This window comes from Phoxinus phoxinus (genome assembly GCF_949152265.1).
Source record: "Phoxinus phoxinus genome assembly, chromosome: 8".
NCBI lineage: Eukaryota > Metazoa > Chordata > Actinopteri > Cypriniformes > Leuciscidae > Phoxinus > Phoxinus phoxinus.
This window is the reverse complement of record NC_136883.1, coordinates 5,812,563-5,833,008: the sequence shown is the minus strand read 5'-3', so window position 1 is coordinate 5,833,008 and position 20,446 is coordinate 5,812,563. Positions and strand designations below refer to the sequence as shown.

Below are 20,446 nucleotides of genomic sequence, written 5' to 3'. Positions count from 1 at the left end.
GACAATATAATCCTCAAAGATCAAGCCCCAGCATATTCTCAGATTTCTCTAAGGTTTCCACTGCGGTGGAAGACAGAGACACAGACGAGCTGCCCATTTCACTGCATTACATACCAAAACAAATCACTCTCTCTAATTAAACTCCAGAGGCCAGAATGTTGCTGAATCACAATGAAATCTCCTCATTAATAACAGTGGTAAAACCCCAGAGGGAGTGCAGAGGTGAGAACACAAGGTGAGACCGAACATGAGTGAGTCTCGCTGATGTTCCGACATCAATTCAAGGTTACAAATGAACCTAAAGAGGAAAATCTCCTTAAACACTAGAGGCTGCTTTTCCAGACACAGAACACATCTAGTCCTTGACTGCGGCAGAACTCATCACCAACTGCGGCCAGAAAACACCCACATTTGAGTGGTGTTTGCCAAGGCAAGCATCAATATTATGATTTCTCATCATTTGATTAGGTTTAAAGGTTTGCATTAAACATTAGTAGTCTGTGACTTGTATAGAACTTTAAGCGCTTCATATATAGCACTTTTAGGGGATCATTTTATGGATATTGTTTTAATTTATAAATTAAACAGCTTTTTTAAAAAAATTCACCAGAATTTTTTTTTTTTAAATAACCATTAAACATGAAAGTATTATGCAATAATTTAGAACATTTCTCCTTATATAGAACCTTTTTGGAATAAAATTGAGTCAAAACCATTTTTTCCTAAGAGTGGACAATCTGTGTTACAGACATGATTAAAATCACTTCAAATAATGCGGCTTGTTGTGGAGAAATTCGCTGTTACTATTTAAAGCAATCAGAGACGTGGAAAGGCAGAAGTAAAACTAGCAACCATCCAAAACATTTTTTTAAATCTGCTTTTGCTATGGGTTTTGCTGCAGTTTAATTTTTCAGTTTTTATCTTCAGCCAATTTGTACGCTCCACTTCAGATCAATAAAACAGTTTCCATGGTGACTTAAGTACAGAAAGTTGTTGATGGAACAGTGTGGTGGTAACTAACAGCTTTAGATTCCTCCAAACCCAGAGACTGTATTGGCTAGCTGTCATTCACAGGGAAGGAGACACAGGAAGCACTGGACTGAAAGTGTGTCGTCCGCCCGACCCTGTCTATCAAACGGCAGCCGACATCAGGTGATGCGAGTCAACAGCTGCCGCGTCAGCTCAAACACACACACAAAAACAAAAATCAGCCATCTTGGAAAGCCTCTGACAGTCGGTCCATTTCACAGTCGGCTGGCAGCGCTAATGGCTTTTTTCAGCCCGCAAAGAGCCACAACTCAATCATCTCCTACGAGAGAGGGACAAACACGGGGAGGAAATGAGGAAAAGGCGCGGACAAGCGGACAGCAGCTTTTCCTCTGAGACGCAATGAGATAAATGTTATTTTTCTTATGTGGATCAGAACAATTGGAAATTTGGGGATTGAATCAGTTAATTGTTTGAGAAAATTTATGAAAATTAACAGTGGGAATTTATTTTTGTCTGGAGTAAGACTGCATGTAGCTTTTATGAAGGTATTTGCATGACTTACATTTTATAAGGGATTGAGTGCCATTTAATTTTTCATTAAATACACAATGCGGTAGTGCGGTAGTATTTTAGAATATATATACTAAAACATTAAAACTTTTTTCAAGTTAATTACATTTTGAAACCTCGGTTTTAAAAGTGGCCTCACTTTTGAACCCCACTTGGTTGTGATTTCTGCATTTCTGGACTTTTTTCCCAGCATGCACCACAGCAAAAATAAATTAAAGTGCTGCTTAATGGTTTACTGGGTTGAATATCTTGATTCAGTATACACTACTGTTTTTGGAAACATATTGATAGGCCTACTTTTATTTTGGTAAAATATGAAAACTACGTTTCTACTGTGTTTTTGAGCTTTCCAAAACATAAAAAAAAAAATCTTAAATACTGTATCCTAAATTTCTGATCAGATTCTTTGCCATTTCTATGCAGAGATTCTCCACTGATGCGTTTTAATGTTAACTACAGTACATGTCATCGCAAACATCCAGTTATTGAGGTCGGACACGCTGTTAGCAAAGTAAAAAAAAAAAAAGTGAAGAAAGAGTACTAAAGCGAGTTTACAAACTCTGACAGTTTAAACCACCCCAATGACCAAGTTGCCATTGCCAATTGCTGGGAAAACTCTTGGAGGAAAAGCAATGTATTTTAGCCGCCTCTGAGGAGAGAAACAACAATACACACTCACAGCCCAATGGATCTCCACCAGCCTCTGTCTGGAAGGGGAAATGGGATTTTGCTTTATTACTATAAAGTTCTCCACACAATAATGGCTTTTCATCCGACTGCCACCTTCCTGGTCACGTACACTACAGATAAATTCGGTTGTCAGTTCACCTTTTAGTGCTTAATCCTTTTCTGCGCACACACAGTTCAGTCATTTACAAAAAAATCTATGCAGTGTGTATGGAACCGAACTGAACAACTAGTTGTTAATGGTGTACAACGAGAGATATTAGAAATGACAAACGAATGAGAAATACTCTGAGGCATGTTAAAATACGTATTTTATAATGTGGATCAGAGATGCATCTCTCGTCTGTATTTGCTGTGCAAGAAATCACAAGGAAAGTGACACAGGGATCTTGTGTTGCCAGATCTTGAAAGAAAATCAGTGAACAAGAACAAGCCCATTAAAATATCCCGACCCACCTCTGCTCAATTTAATAACTCCATAAACTCGGTCGATGTATGAGCCGAGCTTAAACAAGCCCAAAACCGCTTATATGGCAACACTGCGAGCACGCTCTGTGAAGCAGGCTTTAAGAATGAACAAAACACGGTGCCTCAGTCGACTGTGCTTAAAGTAGCTGATCACAACGAGTCTATTGTAACTGTAATATTACTTTAGTCAGAATACCGGATTCCAATCATGCGAGACGGCAGAACGTTGCTATAGTTACCATGGTGTCAATCATCGCAGTTTCATGAGTGAGCGCACACACGGAACGATAATTTAGGGGACTCACTCCTGCATTAAAATCAACTCTCTACGGACACACCGAAGCTCAAATTAAACAGTGCTTTTCAGGTTTTACAGATTCAGATTGTTTTATTTATTGCCGTATCAGCATTCAAAGCTATTTTAATGGCAAAAATTAAATTACCAGGTTTTACAGGGAGATCTAACTGTATTTAGATACAGATTAGCTACAGAAATTGAATAAAGTAGCCTATTCAAATGTAAAATAACACTGAATAGTCTTCACTGTGTAAATTAAATAGATGAATTCTTAAAGTTATGAAAGTTATTCAGTCAAGAGCACTGAGTAATTTTGTCTAATGAGTCTTTTGTCATTTGACTAACATTAAAAACACAGGCAGCAGGAATAACAGCAGGACATAACCAACTATGTTAACTAGGATACTCGCCAAGACAGACATTTTGGCATAATTTTGTGTGAAATTGTCCGTTCAAGCGCAAGACGACGTGAAAGAGAGCTTCATTTAGCATTCAAGTGCTGTCAGACGCGGTATTCTATGGGAGTGCTTCGGATGTGCAGTTTGTGCAGACTTCTCACACGGCACGGGCCAGTTATCTTTCGCATCTTCTTGTTCTTGAATGTTTAAATTGGCAAGGCTTAAAAACACGTGCAAATTATCAACTTCCAGGAGTACGCAGCACTGGTCCCACTGGGACAGTGACAGTTCTGTCAACGAGCCCAGCATGTGCTCTCTCTTTCTCTCACGGTGTGTGTGACAGAAAGCGACACAGGGAGCGAATTAAAGAGATGTTTTAGTTACCTCTCATGAAATTTGGTCACATTTGTGAGTGATTTACTCGCATTTAAAGGGATAGTATAAATTGGCCCTAGAATGAAATGGTCTGTTTTTACCTTATTTGGAAGGGTCATGAATAGTAATGAGGAGTTCTGCTCTGATTGGCTCTTTCACTGCGGGCTCATTACAAGAGCTCAGAGAGTCACAGCAAACAGGTCCGACGTGCAAATGGAGAGACTCGGTGTACAACCATATATATTTGAGCCGGTTTCAGACGACGATGCAGAGTTTGAGGAACAAGCGGTTGTTTGTAGAATGCAAATGGACGTTTCGGAGTGGTAAGTTTATTCATTATTTTCAGTACGAACTTAACAGTCACGTGTGTGCGTATGTGCGTTCGTTCGTTCGTTCGTGCGTGCGTGTGTGTCTGTGTGCGTGCGTGTGTGTGTGTGCTTCACCTGCGCAGCGCAGTTCTGTGTAGCACAGAAAGGGCTTGGCTTATGCAACATTTGGAGGCGTACATCTTAATGATCCCATCGGTTACGTCACAGTAGGTGTTATGTGGAGATTCACCCGTTTTTCAGGGGTGTTTTTCAAAAACGAGATTTAAACAAGAAGGAGAAAACAATGGTGTTTGAAACTCACTGTATGTCATGTCCATGTACTAAACTATTGTTATTTAACTATGGCAAGTTAAATTCAATTTCACATTCTAGGGCACCTTTAAAGAATGTCGTTAACCAAACAGTTAACTGGTCCCATTGACTTCCATAGTAGGAAAAAAAAAATACTATGTAAGTCAATGGGACCAGTTAACTGTTTGGTTACTGACATTCTTTAAAATATCTTCCTTTGTGTTCAGCAGAAGAAAGAAATTCATACAGGTTTGAAACAACTTGAGGGTGACTAAGTGATGACAGAATTTTCATCTTAAGAGGGTTGTAAATCCGGTTGTCACTCCTGAAACTTTACAGTGTGTACGTGGCCCCTGAGACCAGCGTTATTAGTGTCAGACTTCGACCATAACTGTGAGCTTAACTGTAGCTACTCAAGTAGTGGAATAGCATCACAATATATTTTGTAAAAGGCCTCAAACGGCTACCTGAGCGCCAGTTCAGGGACTGAATTTGATCTGCAACATCTTAGTCTTGTCACTTTGAACTGCTGTTCTAGGTTCTCAGATGTCTTACTTCCACAATGGCACCTTTAACCCCATGAGCCGTTCTGGATAATTGCCCGTTTAAAAAGGACAACAGAGCTGTCAATCAAACACCACTTACCCAAGCACTTGTAGGGGATCACGATGTGAGCGTGTCCCTTGCACTGTTTCTTGTCCTTCTTGCACCAGTTCTCGATCTTGACTGGCTGGTTGGCTTCCACCACATTTGTGATTTGCAGCTCAGGGTACATCTAAAGGGAAGAGACCACAGAGATTCAGTCTGAACTGTAAGCGCAGATCCATGCTTCACAATCTCCTGACGCCATCTGCTCATGTGTTGGAACCAACTCAAGATTTACTCTCTCCTGAAATCCATTAAAAGGACATTGACGGAAACCAATCACAAAATGTACAGGGAGGGTATTGCTTTTTTGCAGCCAGCCATATGACCGATGAGAGATTTGAAATTTTTTAACCAAATGGTGTTTTTTAATATAGTTGTGGAAAAGGATCTTTTAGTGTACAGTGTTTGGAGGATTATTCCTTTCAGAAATAAGCAGCAACAGCAATAATATACAACCCAATGACTGAAGATAGTATGTAAAGATAGTTAAAAACATTTTCCATTTGTATGTTTATGTGGGGGTTTTTTTTGTAGATATTAAGTTTACAGTTCAAATTGTTGAGGTCAGTAAACATTTTAGTGTTTTTATCTGCTCACCAAGGCTGCATTTATTTGATCAAAAATATAGTAAATGCAGTAATATTCTGAAATATTACTTCAAAATAATTGTTTTCTATTTTAAAATGTAATTGATTAAAGCGATGGTTTCATTTTTAGCATCATCACTGCAGTCTTCAGTGTCACATGATCCTTCAGAAGTTCTAATATGCAGATTTGCTGATCAAGAAACATTTCTTATTACTATTAATGTTGTGAAGAGTTTTTGCTGCCTAATAATTTCATGGAAACAGTGATAAATCTTTTTTCCCAAACAAAAATATTTTGTAACATTATAAATGCCTTTACGTCACGTTACTGTCACGTTTGATCAATTTAATGCATCTTTGCTGAATAAAAGTGTTAATTTCATATTTAAAAAATATCTTACTGACCCCAAAACTTTTTAACAGTAATGTAATTTATAATATTATAATTTAATAAATATTAAAAAGTAAAAGGTAAAATTTAAGCCAGTGTGAAACTCAACCCATGAATTTCCAAGTGAAACATGATATAAGGGAAGATTTTATCAATCAGGAATTGATTATATTGTAAAAAATTGGATTTTCAAAGAGATTTTAAAGACTGAACCAGCAACCTTTTCACACCTTATCAAGAAGTTTGAGAGAAAAAAATTCAGCTAAATAGCAATGTGTTTAATAGACATATTTCTGCTGTGTCATTATTTTACCTCCTGACAGTATTGCAGCACTCCTTCTTTGGTTCCGTCGCAGGATTTGGATCCAGAAGGGTCCGGTTCCCAGCGGCCAGTCTGGATGTTAATGTGCATGTTGAGTTTGCCACAAAACATGGCGATCTGCGGCTCTGCAACAGCAAATCCTGTTCCTGCATTAGCTGCCAGTGCCTGGGGAGCAGACGGGTGAGAGAAAGAATAAGAGGGGTAAGTTCAATGGACACTCTTATTATAGGCCAATTAAAGTTGAGCAGGTTCAGACCAGCCATAATACACTCATGGGGGCCTAAACATCACACATGAGTTTTCTTATAATGACATTTGAATGAGTCATTTGACCCAGAGACAAAGAGGGAAAAAACCCATTAAACCAATAACTTTTTTCACATTCTGGCTATTAATAGTCAGTTGAGGATTCCATTCTCACATATGAAAGTAATTAAAAAAAAACAAAAAAACTTTTTTCACCAATATATTTGGTCCATTTTCCCAGAAAACACTTTTTAAAAAGCATATATCTGCCAAAATGTTATACATACTTTTGTCAAATTTTACCCTTGCATATGGCCACAAAACAAACCAACATGAAATTTGTTCCCATCCCATATGTCTATTCTAATAAAGAAAGATATTACCCAGAGTCAGCAGAAAAAACATAATGAGGACGAATAGAAGCAGATATTATCTCTTGTGCTCAAGGGTTATCGTTTGCCGTATCAAACGGATTTGAATTTGATATAGTTTGTTTATACACGCGTGATCGCATTGAGCGTTTGTCTGTCCCATCCATGCTTGTTCTCAGCACACATTCATGCCTCAAAACACACACTGTGACCTTCCTGATGACTCTCTGAATCGCTCAAAACACTCCAGGAACACAAAACGAAGATGTCCGACAGCCTCTAAACGCATCATTTCCTGCCGACGGCTGAGGTTGATGATGCCCACTTCACTGCACAACTCATAGCAGTAAAACCGTTGCTAAACATTTACTAACCAGAGGTCAGGTTACTCAGGTAACACCAAAAAGTCCCTGACGGCTGGGATTTTTACTTTGTATCTAGGATGTTTTTGCATTGGTAAACAGGTTTCTCATTCATTTTTCCCATTAAGGTCACAGAAGGTGGTATTTTTTAATTTCATAACCAAAAAGTCCTAAACCTGGTTTCACTAGATCAAGCAAAATCCCCCACCCCCGTGAAACCAGTGAAGTTTCCCTCCTCTCGTCCCTTTTTGTCCTTCCTGTAGATAGGAGACACTTTCGTTTACATTACCATGTTCTTCCTCTTTTCCTGAAACGGGAAGCAGCTACACCCGGCCTGTCATTAAAGGTCTACACAAACATCTCTCAACTATGATGAAAGTAAAGATTCTTCCTGAGTAATAGTAAGATTACGCTTCTAAAATGTTAACAAACTGGAGTAATCACGGGGCAATTAAAGAGGCGTGCATTTTCCCCAAACCTTGTGTCGTTTCTTGGCAGTGTAAAGACGGATACAGCCTGAAGAAGTGCGGGAGGTCGGGTCACGGCCCAGACATGTTGAACTTTGTGTGAAGATGCAAAACAAAGTGAGCGGATTTCTGTGTTGAGACATGCTACTCAAACACATTTGTGTAAATGTTTGTACAAGTGTGTATATATGTGGTTGGTATAATTATAATGTTTTTGAAAGAACTTTTCTCACCAAGGCTGCATTTTTTTAATAATAAAAAAGTGGAAAAAGTGAAATATTATAATAATTTAAAAACTATTTTCAACTTGAATATATTTTAAAATGTAAATTTATTCCTGTGATGCAAAGAATTTTGAATGTTAAGGATCATTACTCCATATATTATTATCAATGCTGAAAACGGTTTTATGGAAACCGTGATGCATATTTTCAGGATTCTTTGATAAATAGAAAGGTCAAAAGAACAGTATTTATTTGACTAAAATCTTTTTAAACATTATGAATTAGTTTTTGATCAATTTAATGCATCCTTTCTGAAATAAATAATGAAAAAATATAATAATATTAGTTTGTAGTAACACAAACTATAATAAAAATTCAACTTAAAAATACAATTAAAATAAAAGAATACTACAATAACCTTAACTGTTCAAGTTAACTAGCTTTTTAAACCTACCTTTAAAATGGAAAGAAGTGTGAAAAGAGAGAGAGAGAGAGAGAGAGAGAGAGAGAGAAAGAGAGAGATGTACATATATATATATAAGTATATGCAGATATAAAAAAATATATATAAAAAAACTAACAATAATACAAATATGTAAATGTATGTGTGTGTGTGTGTGTGTGTGTGTGTGTGTGTGTGTGTGTGTGTGTGTGTGTGTGTGTGTGTGTGTGTGCTAAGAGGAGGGCAAGGACAGCCCAGTAAACCACACAGTCACACGACAGACTTGACAGCTTCATCTTTCCTCCACAATCCCGTTCATCCACACCTCCCAGCCTCATTCCTTCCACTCGGAAAACACTCTGCTCCGAAGCCACACAAATCCCACTTACTTTTCAATCTCTCCCCAACAAACACCAAAGTCAATTCTGGTATGTAATGGACAATCCGATCAACCAATGACCACGATGGATCACATATTGTTTCCTGCTTCAGCTGGAAATAAGTCTGATTTTGGAAGTGAAATGGGTTGTGAAAGATGCTTTAAATGACGCCCTGTAAAATTAAGCTGATCAAATGCATTTCTTAGCAGTATGTGTACTCTAAATGCTGTCCTTCAGTGGGGTAACTGATGGATAACCCGCATAAATCCCTATAAATCATGACTATGCAAAACGATCACAAAAATGGATTACACATAATAATGGAAGCATTACTCACAGTGACGATTTGAAGTCTGACACTAATAGGCTTGAAATAAGGCAGTGAATTTATTACAAAAGCGGCACTTTGACGGCTGGTGATGCTTCAAATGCGATGACTTTAGAGGTGAAACTTTTTAACAGAGATTTAACTTGCCCAGGATGTTGAGTCTTAAAATTCATACCATAAAATAGGGTTGTTTATAGAAGGGTTTTTGTCATCAATACTGCAGTTTGCTGAATATTATGGACATATACAGGGGCAAATATACACATGAGCATTCAAAAACTTAACCCTTTAATCAATAATTAAGAATTTTAAGTATTGACCAGTTAAAAAAATAAATAACTAAATAAATGTTAGATACAAAAGAATATGCTCTTCCTAACATACATGCATATTAAAATAATGAAAATATTTACTATTAAATTATGCTATTAAATGATAAAGAAAATATTAAAACATTAAAGCTATAAGAATATATATGCTACTACCATTGATTTTGTTATGCAATTTAAATTTTAGATTTTTAGATTAGGTAATATTTTTGACAAATGTATTTAAAAAAGCTTTTTTTTTTTTAAATAAATACAAATGTTAAAGCTACAAAATAGCATTTATACTCCACACATAAATACATTTTATTATGATGTAATTTAATGTAATATACAAACAAAAAATATTATTTATTCCAATAATAAATTAAATGTATGTAATGTTATGGCTGCTGAACACTGCGACAGGAAACAACAGGGATGAAATGGAGACTGAATACAGAATCCGGCCGCCTGTTTAAACCAGAGGGAGAGAGACAGGGCAGAAGATCGGAAAAGGAGGACAGAAGTGATGGAACAGACAGAAAGAAAAGGGGCCGGTAACAATGACCAGTGTAAGCAAAAATACTCCAGCTTTAAGTGCAAGAGCAGCAGTAAGTGGAAGATGGCAAGCGGCAGTCCATTTCAACGGCACTTAAACTTTGACTGACACACACACACACACACACACACACACACACACACACACACACACAGACACACACACACTCAAAGTAGTGGACGAAGCCTCTCGGGAAGAATCAGAATCAATGCGAAAGCAAATGTACCCATGAGAAGGTAGCATGCTCTGTGTCCTAATCTCCAATGTGCTGAGGGCATAACACTGACTTTCGAGTAGACACACACAAGCTTGCACACATGTGTGTTCAGAACTGGAAGAGGACGCAAGCACTGGGCCGCAATCCTGGAATGAAACATGGGGACGCTAATGAGAGAGAGATTTGGATATTGGCGTCACTAGTGGACACACACGAACAACAGAGACCTTGTGTGAAAATGAGTCTCTCATTCCAGCAAAACTGACCTCATTCAGAACAAGCACACTCTCCCCGTTTCGTTTCTTCTCTCTTCCCCCTTTATATTTGCTAATAGTTCAGACACAGACTTTCACAATAAATCCTGCTGGCCCTGTATGGAAATGTAGCAGACAAGCTTCCTGTGGCTCTGGTCATTCGGTGTTACTGCTGCTATGTTCACACAGACATGAGAAAACACTCCCTATCCAACTATATCCCGTAGCGCAGAACACAACCGCATGTTAAATATCACTATAAAGAGAGAGACGGCACAGTATGTCTGTCTGCCAAAATAAGAGGGATTATTGTTGTTGTTGTTTTTCAATTTAAACAACCTTTTTTAAATGCATTTATTTATTCCTATTAAATATATTTTGTATATACATACACACACATACAGGTATGTGTTTGTGTGTATATACCTGTAATATACACACATACAGTACATACACACACAGTACTGTGCAAAAGTCTTAGTATTTTACACTTGAAGAAACGTTCCTGACTCGATGATGGGGAGATCAGATCACACCGGCTGTTGTCAGACTCCTCAAGCAAAATGAGCATACAGAAATCTCACTGGATTATCCATCTATAAATTATAGGAACGTCTGTCTGTCTGTCTGTCTGTCTGTCTGTCTGTCTGTCTGTCTGTCTGTCTGTCTGTCTGTCTGTCTGTCTGTCTGTCTGTCTGTCTGTCTGTCATATCTCTCGAACCGTTAGTCTGATTCTCATATCTCTCGAACCGTTAGTCTGATGGATTTCAAACTTGACAGGTGTCTTGTTACGGGCACGAGTAGGTGCAGAGCCAAGTTTGACGTTGTTTGGATTAGAAATGCTAAAGATATCGGTAAATATATCGGTAAAAGAAGCACACATTGAAGATGTTTAGAGGGTTGTGGTTTATTGAAAATAAACATTCTGACAAACACTGTCAGCTAAACATCAAGTCAGCTACACCGTTTACTTCTGAATATTATATTTTATTCACGGCCATCATTTGTAGTAGCCTATTCACAAACTGTTTGCTCAAGTGTAGTGTTTTTTCAGTTCACTGTGTAGCCTATTCCCTGAATCGTCGCACTTATTAATTTGTGGACGCTGTTTACTTCTGAATATTATATTTTATTTAGGTGCGCTTAACGTTATCGCTACTGTGTAATAGTAGCCTATGCTATTCACCGACTAAACATAAAAAGACGCTAACTGCCTTTCATTGTCTCTATGTCTCTGGCATATTGGCAGAAATGTTTATTACACTGTCCCTGTAATAATAAATAAATAAATAAATAAAAAATATAATTGTAATCTGCACAATGACAACAAAGTTGACACTAATGTAAATCTAATCTAATCTCCTGCTACCTGTACACAGATACCCAAATACATGTCACCTAATATCATCATTATACATTGTTTTGCAATCATGTCGTTCAATTTTCCATATTTATTGTATGTCATTATGTCAGTATCTGTATTTGCTTACTACCATGCACAAATAAAAATGTCACTGAACTTTTGCTGTGTAATTGTAACTGAGCACTCCAACACACTAAACCAACAATTACTAAAGTAAAAACACACAAAAACTGATTTTGCACGGGCACTTGGCACTAGTTAAAATTAAATGGCTAAAGGAATGTTTGGAAACTGATATTTCTTACTGACACACTACAGCAAAAGATAGAAATAACTGACTTAAAACCATTTTTTGTGCGTGAAAATACTAATGTGCCTAAGACTTTTTCACAGTACTGTATATATGCACGTTTAATATTTATGGCATACAAGATTATTATATGAATTTAAAAAAAAGATAGACGTAATGATTTTTATACTGTACAAACTGTAAATTCTGTCCCCTTACACCGTGTCCTAACTACACGCGACGCCACGCGATAAAAGGGTATATATTTCCATGTTAATCAGAGTTTTTGTCCTAACCAGACGCGACGGCGACACGCGAAGTTTCTAATTTTGAAACGGTTCCTATTTCTGCGACGTCGCGGCTGACAGATCCGCCCACACAGAGATCTCATTGGATGGAAGTTCTGCCCACACGCTGTTCTGAATGGCTGTGATTTTTGATTGACGTGTGACGTCTCACATTCGCGTCGCGTGTAGTTAGGACACGGTGTTACACTAACCCTACCCCTAAACCTACCCATCACACACAACTTCACGCATTTTCAAACAAAAAACTCATTTATAAGCTTCTGTACCCATGGGGACCTCAATTTAGGTCCCCACAATGACCTGAGTCCACATGAGTCTGTGCGCATTCAGGTTTAAAGGGGTGATGAACTGAGATATCAAATTTTCCTTGAGCTTTTGACATATAAGAGGTCATCATACTATAAGAATATCCTCCTTGCTAGTCCAATAAAAGCTTTTATTGACACCAGGCACAGCGAACGACAGGTTTTTCAAAGTAGGGATCTATGACGTCGGTCAAAGGGTATCAAACCTCGCCTCCGCAGAAGATGATCGACGCCTACTTCAACACCGCCTGTTTAGCCCCGCCCACAGACTCACGCATTACATGAAACTCATTATAATATGCAAAACTGTTATCCAATCATAGCACTGGGTGTTTACTTCCAAGTTTACAATGCGGCACGCTCATAAAAACCGATTCTTTCAGGAGCTAGGCTCAAAACCAGGGTAGAAAATAGCCTATTACTTATTCATTTTGATGTTTTTGAATGTAAAAACCAAGCCAACGTCATAAGTTGACTTCAGACCACAATATAATTTTTTTTTAAATGCCAGTTCATGACCCCTTTAAGTCCCCACCAGGATAGAAAAACATACACGCGCGCACACACACACACACACACACACACACACACACACACACACACACACACACACACACACACACACACAGGAAAGGGCAGTTATGGCAGAGCCTGATGTTTAGAAACACCCCGCAGATCCAATCCCTTGTGTGTGTGTGTGTGTGTGTGTGGCCTCTGGTTTTCTATTTTAAACCATGGGAAAATCACCCTACAGGACACAAACACAGAGCCCACACCTCAGCCTGGACAGTAACAACTGGCTGGCACTCCTAAAAACACAAACAGAGACTCTTTATGCCCAGTGCAGGAATCACAACACAGTCTAATTCAACTTTTACAATGTCTGTCCATCTGTGAGCTTCTCTTAAAGCAGCTTGTAACACGTCTGGGCACTGCAGGGGTGACGTGAAGCAGACCAAACAGGGACCGTGTTGGTCTGCGCCACACAGCACAACTGTGAATTACTGTCACAGTGTGCTTCTGAAATCTCTCGTAACCACACACACCTGTTTGTGACGAGACTGTAGATGTAAAATACACAAAACAGGACTATTTTTAGGGTGGCAACAAAAAACCTCAACTCAGGTCTGGGCGGTAATTCTGTGAAAACATGGAACAAAAACAAAAACATGGAAAAGATGAAAATAAGGGCTGGATGGCATGACTGTATACCTTGTGACCACAGAAATGTGTCAACAGGTAGAGGTTTGGACACAATTTATAATAAAATTATAGGCTTATAGTTAACGCTTTACTAATATTAACTAACAATACGCAACATATTGTTATGATATTTATTCATTTTTACTCATGTTAGTTAATAAATATACAACTGTTCATTAATAATATAAAAGATTAATAAATGCTTTAGTAGTAGTAGTACTATCATCAAGATTTTTATTTCAGTCTTCAAACACAATTCCATAATAATTACAGATCATTTTACATATTAACCCAAAAAAAGTGTAGGCTGAGGATTTAGCGTCACTTTCACTATTAAATTGAATCAAAGATTTAAAAATAAACAAGTTCAAGTTAATTAATGTAGTTAACTAATGCTAACCAAAGGAACCTCGCTGTAAAGTGCTACTGTTACTATAGTGTTTTAGTGATCATTAGTGGGCAGAATTGCTTTATGATCTTTACACATGAAATTGACTATAAAACATGGAGTAATGCAAAAATACAGAACGGGACGTGTCCCAGACAAGTCATGAGGAGGATTAACTTGCTATTAAGGGATGTTAGGCACAAAAGCAAAAAAGATTATATGCTGTTAACATCATATTTAACTGCCTGGATTAACCAAAAATAGGCATTACAAAGTCATTTAGTATAAAAATATATTTTGTTGGATTTTCAGCAAACAAATATATCATGATATTACAGTTGCTGTAATATACTCGTGCTGTGATAAGATGTCGGACACACAGCCCACCCCTAATGAAAATACAATCCGGTACTGCACCAGCCTGTCACATCACTGGGATTCCCAGAATGCAATGCTTTGCGTGTGTGACCCTGTGAAAGAATGCTTAACCGTGGTTTAGGCCGTTTAATCCACTGCTCTCACGGTCACGTGTTACAGGAACACTGTGAATACTGTACACGTTATAAATCAGGAAGCTGACATACAGCACAAAGCCAGACAGGAAAGACAAAACCATTTGCCTTTTCACTTTGAATATGTCCTGGTCCAAAAGGTTTAACAGTCTGTTCAAATCTTCCTGACCTTTACATCAGGCTAGTTTCACATCTCTGAGCAAACAGACACACCAAGTCACAAACGACCGCCTGTTCCTACACAAATTTGAGCAAGATAAAAGGTGTGTGGAGCGTCACAACTATCCCATTGTCCTGAGACCGGCTAACGTCATATTTGCAGACAAGACGGCGACATTCACTCCGCAACCTCAAATCTGTGTCAGGCTTTTAGCATGACTTTTGAAATGTGGTTTGGTCTGGGTAATACTCCTAAACTAACCAACATCCTACCAGCACTCAACACTGATTTAGAAAAACATTAAATGGTCATCAACTGGACAAAAACTCTCTCACACCGGCCTTAAGATATCTGGCCACACCCATATTGTTTAGACTGATGTTAAATTATGTTGAAAGATTGTTCACCTCTTTACGTTCCTCGGCATCAATCCATGAAGATCACAAAAACGCACAGAATCAGACACATTTCCCGTTTTGAATTATGACATGGCTTCGTTTGTTGGATCGGATTGCTTTCTCACCTCAACCGAACCGCTTCAGAGTTATTTTCAATCGGGCCGATACCCCCTCGGTCAGGTGATCTCGGAGCGATTGTTTTGGTGCGGATTCAAGCATGATTGCGTGTTCATAATATATGCCTAAACCAGTGGCTCTCAAACTTTTTTGGGAAATTGCCGCACTTGAACGCAGTTGCGACAGCTTTATCTAGCTTTTTTTTGATCGACGCTGGTCATGTGTGTGATGCTGGCCAATAGTGAGCCTACGTTCTAACGTACAACCCAGAAGTGTTGCGCTGTTACACAACGTGAACTCACTCGGAGGTCCACACAGACGAAAATAATTAGTTGAATAAAGTTATTTTTGTTGTTTTTTTGCGCACAAAAAGGGTTGATAAACGTCGCTTGATAAACTTAAGGTTGAGCCACTGTAGTCACATGGACTATTTTAACGATGTTTTTACTAACTTTCTGGGCCGGCAAGTTTAAATTACAATAGAAGCCTATGGAGGAGTGAGACAGCTCTCAGATTTAATCAAAAATATCTTAATTCGTTTTCCGAAGACGAACGAAAGTCTTACCGTGTTGGAACAACATGAGGGTGAGTAATTACTGACAGAATTTTCATTTTTGGGTGAACTAATAACCCTTTAACCCATTTTCCAATAAATTGTGAAGGCCACCAAAGCAACACAAAACCCCACTAAATCATGACGTTGGTAAAAAGGAAGGACCTTTCAACAAGGATTGTGAAAAAGGTTATTGTGAAAGCATCTCTTCTCCGTTCTCTTCCTCTGCTGCAGAGTGACTCAGTGCTTCTAAATCCCTGCTGGAGTGAGACGTTATTACTGACCTAAAGCTGTGGAACACACAAATAACTCAAGAGTGTTGCAAGAAAACAAAACTTCAGCTAACAAGAAACTCTCAGTTTCTTGTTAGCTTTCTCAGAAACTCTGAGTCAAATCAGATGGAATTATATTCAGCTACCGCAAATACCCACAATCTACAGTGTCCCCACAGTATACATAAGCACTTCGTTGCACAGGACAACAAAATATCAAAAATTTAGACACTTTTAGGTCTTAAGTGTCCAAATACATTTTAGGGCACAGAACACACATGCATGCATAAAATGCTGAGAAACCTCAATAAATCATGCCGCCGTGTCCTCTGGAACACTTGGCCAATGTCACAGGAAGCAGAGGCCGATCTCTACAGGAGTGTGAACCAGTTCAGCGTGACGTGTGACATTCTCATGGACAGCTGAACTCATGAGAGTACGTGTGAAAGCTCCTGAGAGCGCTGGAGTGTCTCTCCCTATGGTTCATTAGCCTTCAGTCCTTCATCTCAAGAGGTCTGACAGTACACTTTAGTGCCCACACACACACACAAAGGGGAAAAGTACAAGAGGAAAAGGTCCGGGAATACAAGCATGAAATGGTGCAAAGCTCAACAAACCCCGGACTATATCACATGACATCTAATCTCGGCATTATTCACAAAAATTAGCCCTCACACAGATACACAACTCTGTGTATTACAATAATCCGATCACAGGGTCACATTCACGGTTTGGGTGGAACTGTAATGACTAAAAGATTAGATTTCATTAGTTTAGAATGAAAATAGGTGTGTTGAATGAAGACTTTAAAAATTGTTCAACATGCTCTCTATATGTGATTGAAAGGCAGACAGAGAAAGAACAAAGAAAGATAGGCTAATATACTAAATACATAAAAAGATGCACTATGTTAAAAATATAGAAACAGGTAAATACATTTATAATATATTAAATCATATATATATATATATATATATTCAAATCAAAATATTTAAATAAATCTATAATTATAATAAAAATAAGTATTGTGTTAGCTTAACAGCATGCAAAGAGCAAACTTCCATGACGCCAAGGATGCTGCCTGTGTAGGCAACAAGTCAGCTCACTAGATTTGGAGTTCAGAAATAGTTTCTGTCGAAGCACAGACCCATGTGTTCGAGCACGGGCTGTGACGACGACTTGTTCAAATGTCCTCATCTCTATGGAAACACCTCACTGGCATCTCAGCTATCCACAAACAAAGAGAGAGCGATCAGTACTGTGCGGATGTGTATCTGGCAGGCATAGAGAACATTGCATTTCCCAAAAGCCAAAACAACATTCAACACCAAAAATCTCCAGCACAAAAATATCCTAAAAACACACATTCTGAGAACACATCCTGTTTTAAAATGTAATGCACTGTTGCTTTCTGAAGTTTGTCAGAAGGTAACTCATAATGCAGTGAGTTCCTGACACTGGGCATTATTGTAAACGGTTTGCTTATAAAGTTGGTTTTCTCATTCACGACAGCTACAGTCATGGCGGACAGGCGGAGCAACAACTTGAAGAGAATCTTGCTCTGAAAGTCAGTTACAGCGAGTTAAAACATTTGACATGGGTAGTTACCAGTAACTAGCGCTTAATCGCTCACTTGCTACTAGTCTCTCCAGAGCTGTCATAGAAGAGTCAAAACCGCAAACAGGGCTTTACGGTTATATATACTTTAAGTTAATGACTTTGCTTTGAAGCACACTGCTCAACGTTTTCTCTTCCTGTAACATTTCAATTCTCGCGTGCAAGCATAGGAGAAATGACTGTGCTGTTTATAGAGAGCAGTTCAAGTGTTGAGGGGCATTCAGAGGTCAGAGGTGAAAGGGTAGCTCTCCGTCAGTCGGGTCACGCTCTCTTCCCAGTATGCTTGGCAAGACAGCTTTTATGGGCCTGGTGCAAAGGAGACGGCAGAGGTCAGAGTAGAGCGTAGGAGTGCAAAAGAGCGTGTTTACTTTGCCCAGACCTTGGAAAGAGCAGGACAATAACAAGGCTGCCTCGACTCGAGGAGAAATCTCAGCACAGCAGCGCTGTAACTAGGGATGCACCTGGTATCCGTATTGGGCCCGATAATGCGCTCCTACTCCTACTCATAAAAATACTCCGATACCAACAGCCGATACCATGCAGCATGTGTACAGTGTGTGTGTCCAGACCAAGAAACACTAACTACAGAGATAATAATTTGGATAAAAGAGAAGGCTGTCTATGAAGTAAATGTATCCAATTAGTGAAATATTAAACAAAATACAGTAACAACGGCACAGCCGCGTGAGGTTGTCGAGTGCAGCCCTTTTTCACAGACATCAGTGGAAAGTTTGTACTTCGGTCAGATATGTAAATGGAGGGAGAGGGGGAGAGAGAGAAGGAGAGAGGGAGAGTGAGAGGCTTAATGAACAAACAAAGAAAACGCATGTACAGTAGGGCAGGCTATATTAGATCCGTGCAACCGGTCCTAAAGGGACAGCAGCCTAATAAACCTGCTGCGTTTTTTTACTGTTAATCAAACTACAAAAGACAAAGTAATCACTCACTGCCATTGGCTGAATTACTTTTGTAACTTTATAAAGATTACTCTATATTTAATTTATAAAGTAATGAATCTGCAGTATTATTTCACATTTGATTATTTAAATTATGTACCTGAAAACTACTGTTAGACCTACCTGAAAAACTCTAAAAAGATTCGTAGCCTTTTTCTATTGCGTTTATTTATGCTATTTGTAATTTGATTATTTGTTCTTGTTTTATTACTGACTGCTTACTTGTCTTTGTTTTAAATGTACATTAATTAGGCTAGTAGTTTTTGCTGTAGTATCAAAATTGGAGAATTGTGATATTTCTCTGGTGTCTAAAGATTTGAACCACTGACCCAATCCATAGCACCGAGCCCTGCTGGAGCAGCTCTGAAAAATGTTATTAAATGACAGATGAAATATGATAGAGCAATAGAATGAACATTGAAAGCAACAGAAGCTCATACAATACATTTTAGCATGCTTAAGCATGAAAATATAATAACTGAAGGAAATATATACATTTACTAAACGTATTAAGCCAACTACCGGTAATATGATTCATATTCTTTTGGTTTCTCTACTCATATTTTTATTTTTTTTACAAATGCAGTGCAAATACAGGTATCGGTATGTACCAAAAATGAAAGTTTCGTATAGGACTCGTAACCATACACCTTGTGAATGTCTTTGCTGTCTGGACTACTGTCTATATAGACAACATCCTATCTGAAATTAAAACCCAAAAGTGTCTACATAGGCAGCATCACACAAACCACACTCCTCAAATGAATCCCATGGGAAAATCTACTTAGAATAAACCTTAGTCAGGATAGGCGCCATGTTGAATTTCCCGTGGATGAAAACGAGGCTGTGAGGGATAGACCCACAGCCTTTACAATGGCATGCGCTGTGTAACACCACGTCATTTTTTTCTACTGATTATTTTTTTTTTTAAGATGTTTTGTCAGCTGAATATTTGGCATGTTGTTAAACGACAGCCTCGTTTTAGTTCCTTTCAAAAATGTAATATTAAATTATATCAAATAGAGTTAGTAAACCCAGCAACTTGCGCACGAAACACACAAGAACGCCACGCAAGGGACGTGATGTAACAATCTGTAAAGGACTGTTTATATAGACCACACGAATTAAGGTGATATGTATAACCAGGACTTCATTCAAGTAGTTTCAACTTAAAAAAAAAAAAGATTGTGAAAACTTTACAGCACAAATAATAAAACATATAGCCTAAATAATAAATAATTAATGCAAGGGCTTGAACAAAAATACAAGCTTCACTTTTCAGCTTCTACATACTACCTCAGGCTACTTTAAATTCAAGCAAAAGAAAATAAACAAAAAGGACAGGAAATAAAAGGGAAAATACTGCCTCCTGTGCAATAAAGTGCATTTGTATGACAGAAGTAGTTGTTTTTGTCTGTGTCTAGGAGAGTCTGCAGTGAAGAGAGACCAGAGCAGAAGCTCTATCCCCTCCGGCACTCACTGACATACATTTC

General features: G+C 38.3%; 1 protein-coding gene across 4 annotated transcripts in view; it reads right to left on the bottom strand.

Annotated features, from left to right (window-relative positions):
• Nucleotides 1–20,446, bottom strand: part of aplp2 (amyloid beta (A4) precursor-like protein 2) — an 87,918-nt gene that overhangs the window by 35,662 nt on the left and 31,810 nt on the right. For all 4 annotated transcript variants that reach the window (XM_079621242.1, XM_079621239.1, XM_079621240.1 and 1 more), the window contains exons 2-3: nt 6,346–6,519; nt 5,052–5,181 (exon numbers count right to left, since the gene is read on the bottom strand). In XM_079621242.1, the coding sequence (XP_079477368.1) occupies nt 5,052–5,181; nt 6,346–6,519 (304 nt within the window). The remainder of the gene's footprint in view (nt 1–5,051; nt 5,182–6,345; nt 6,520–20,446) is intronic.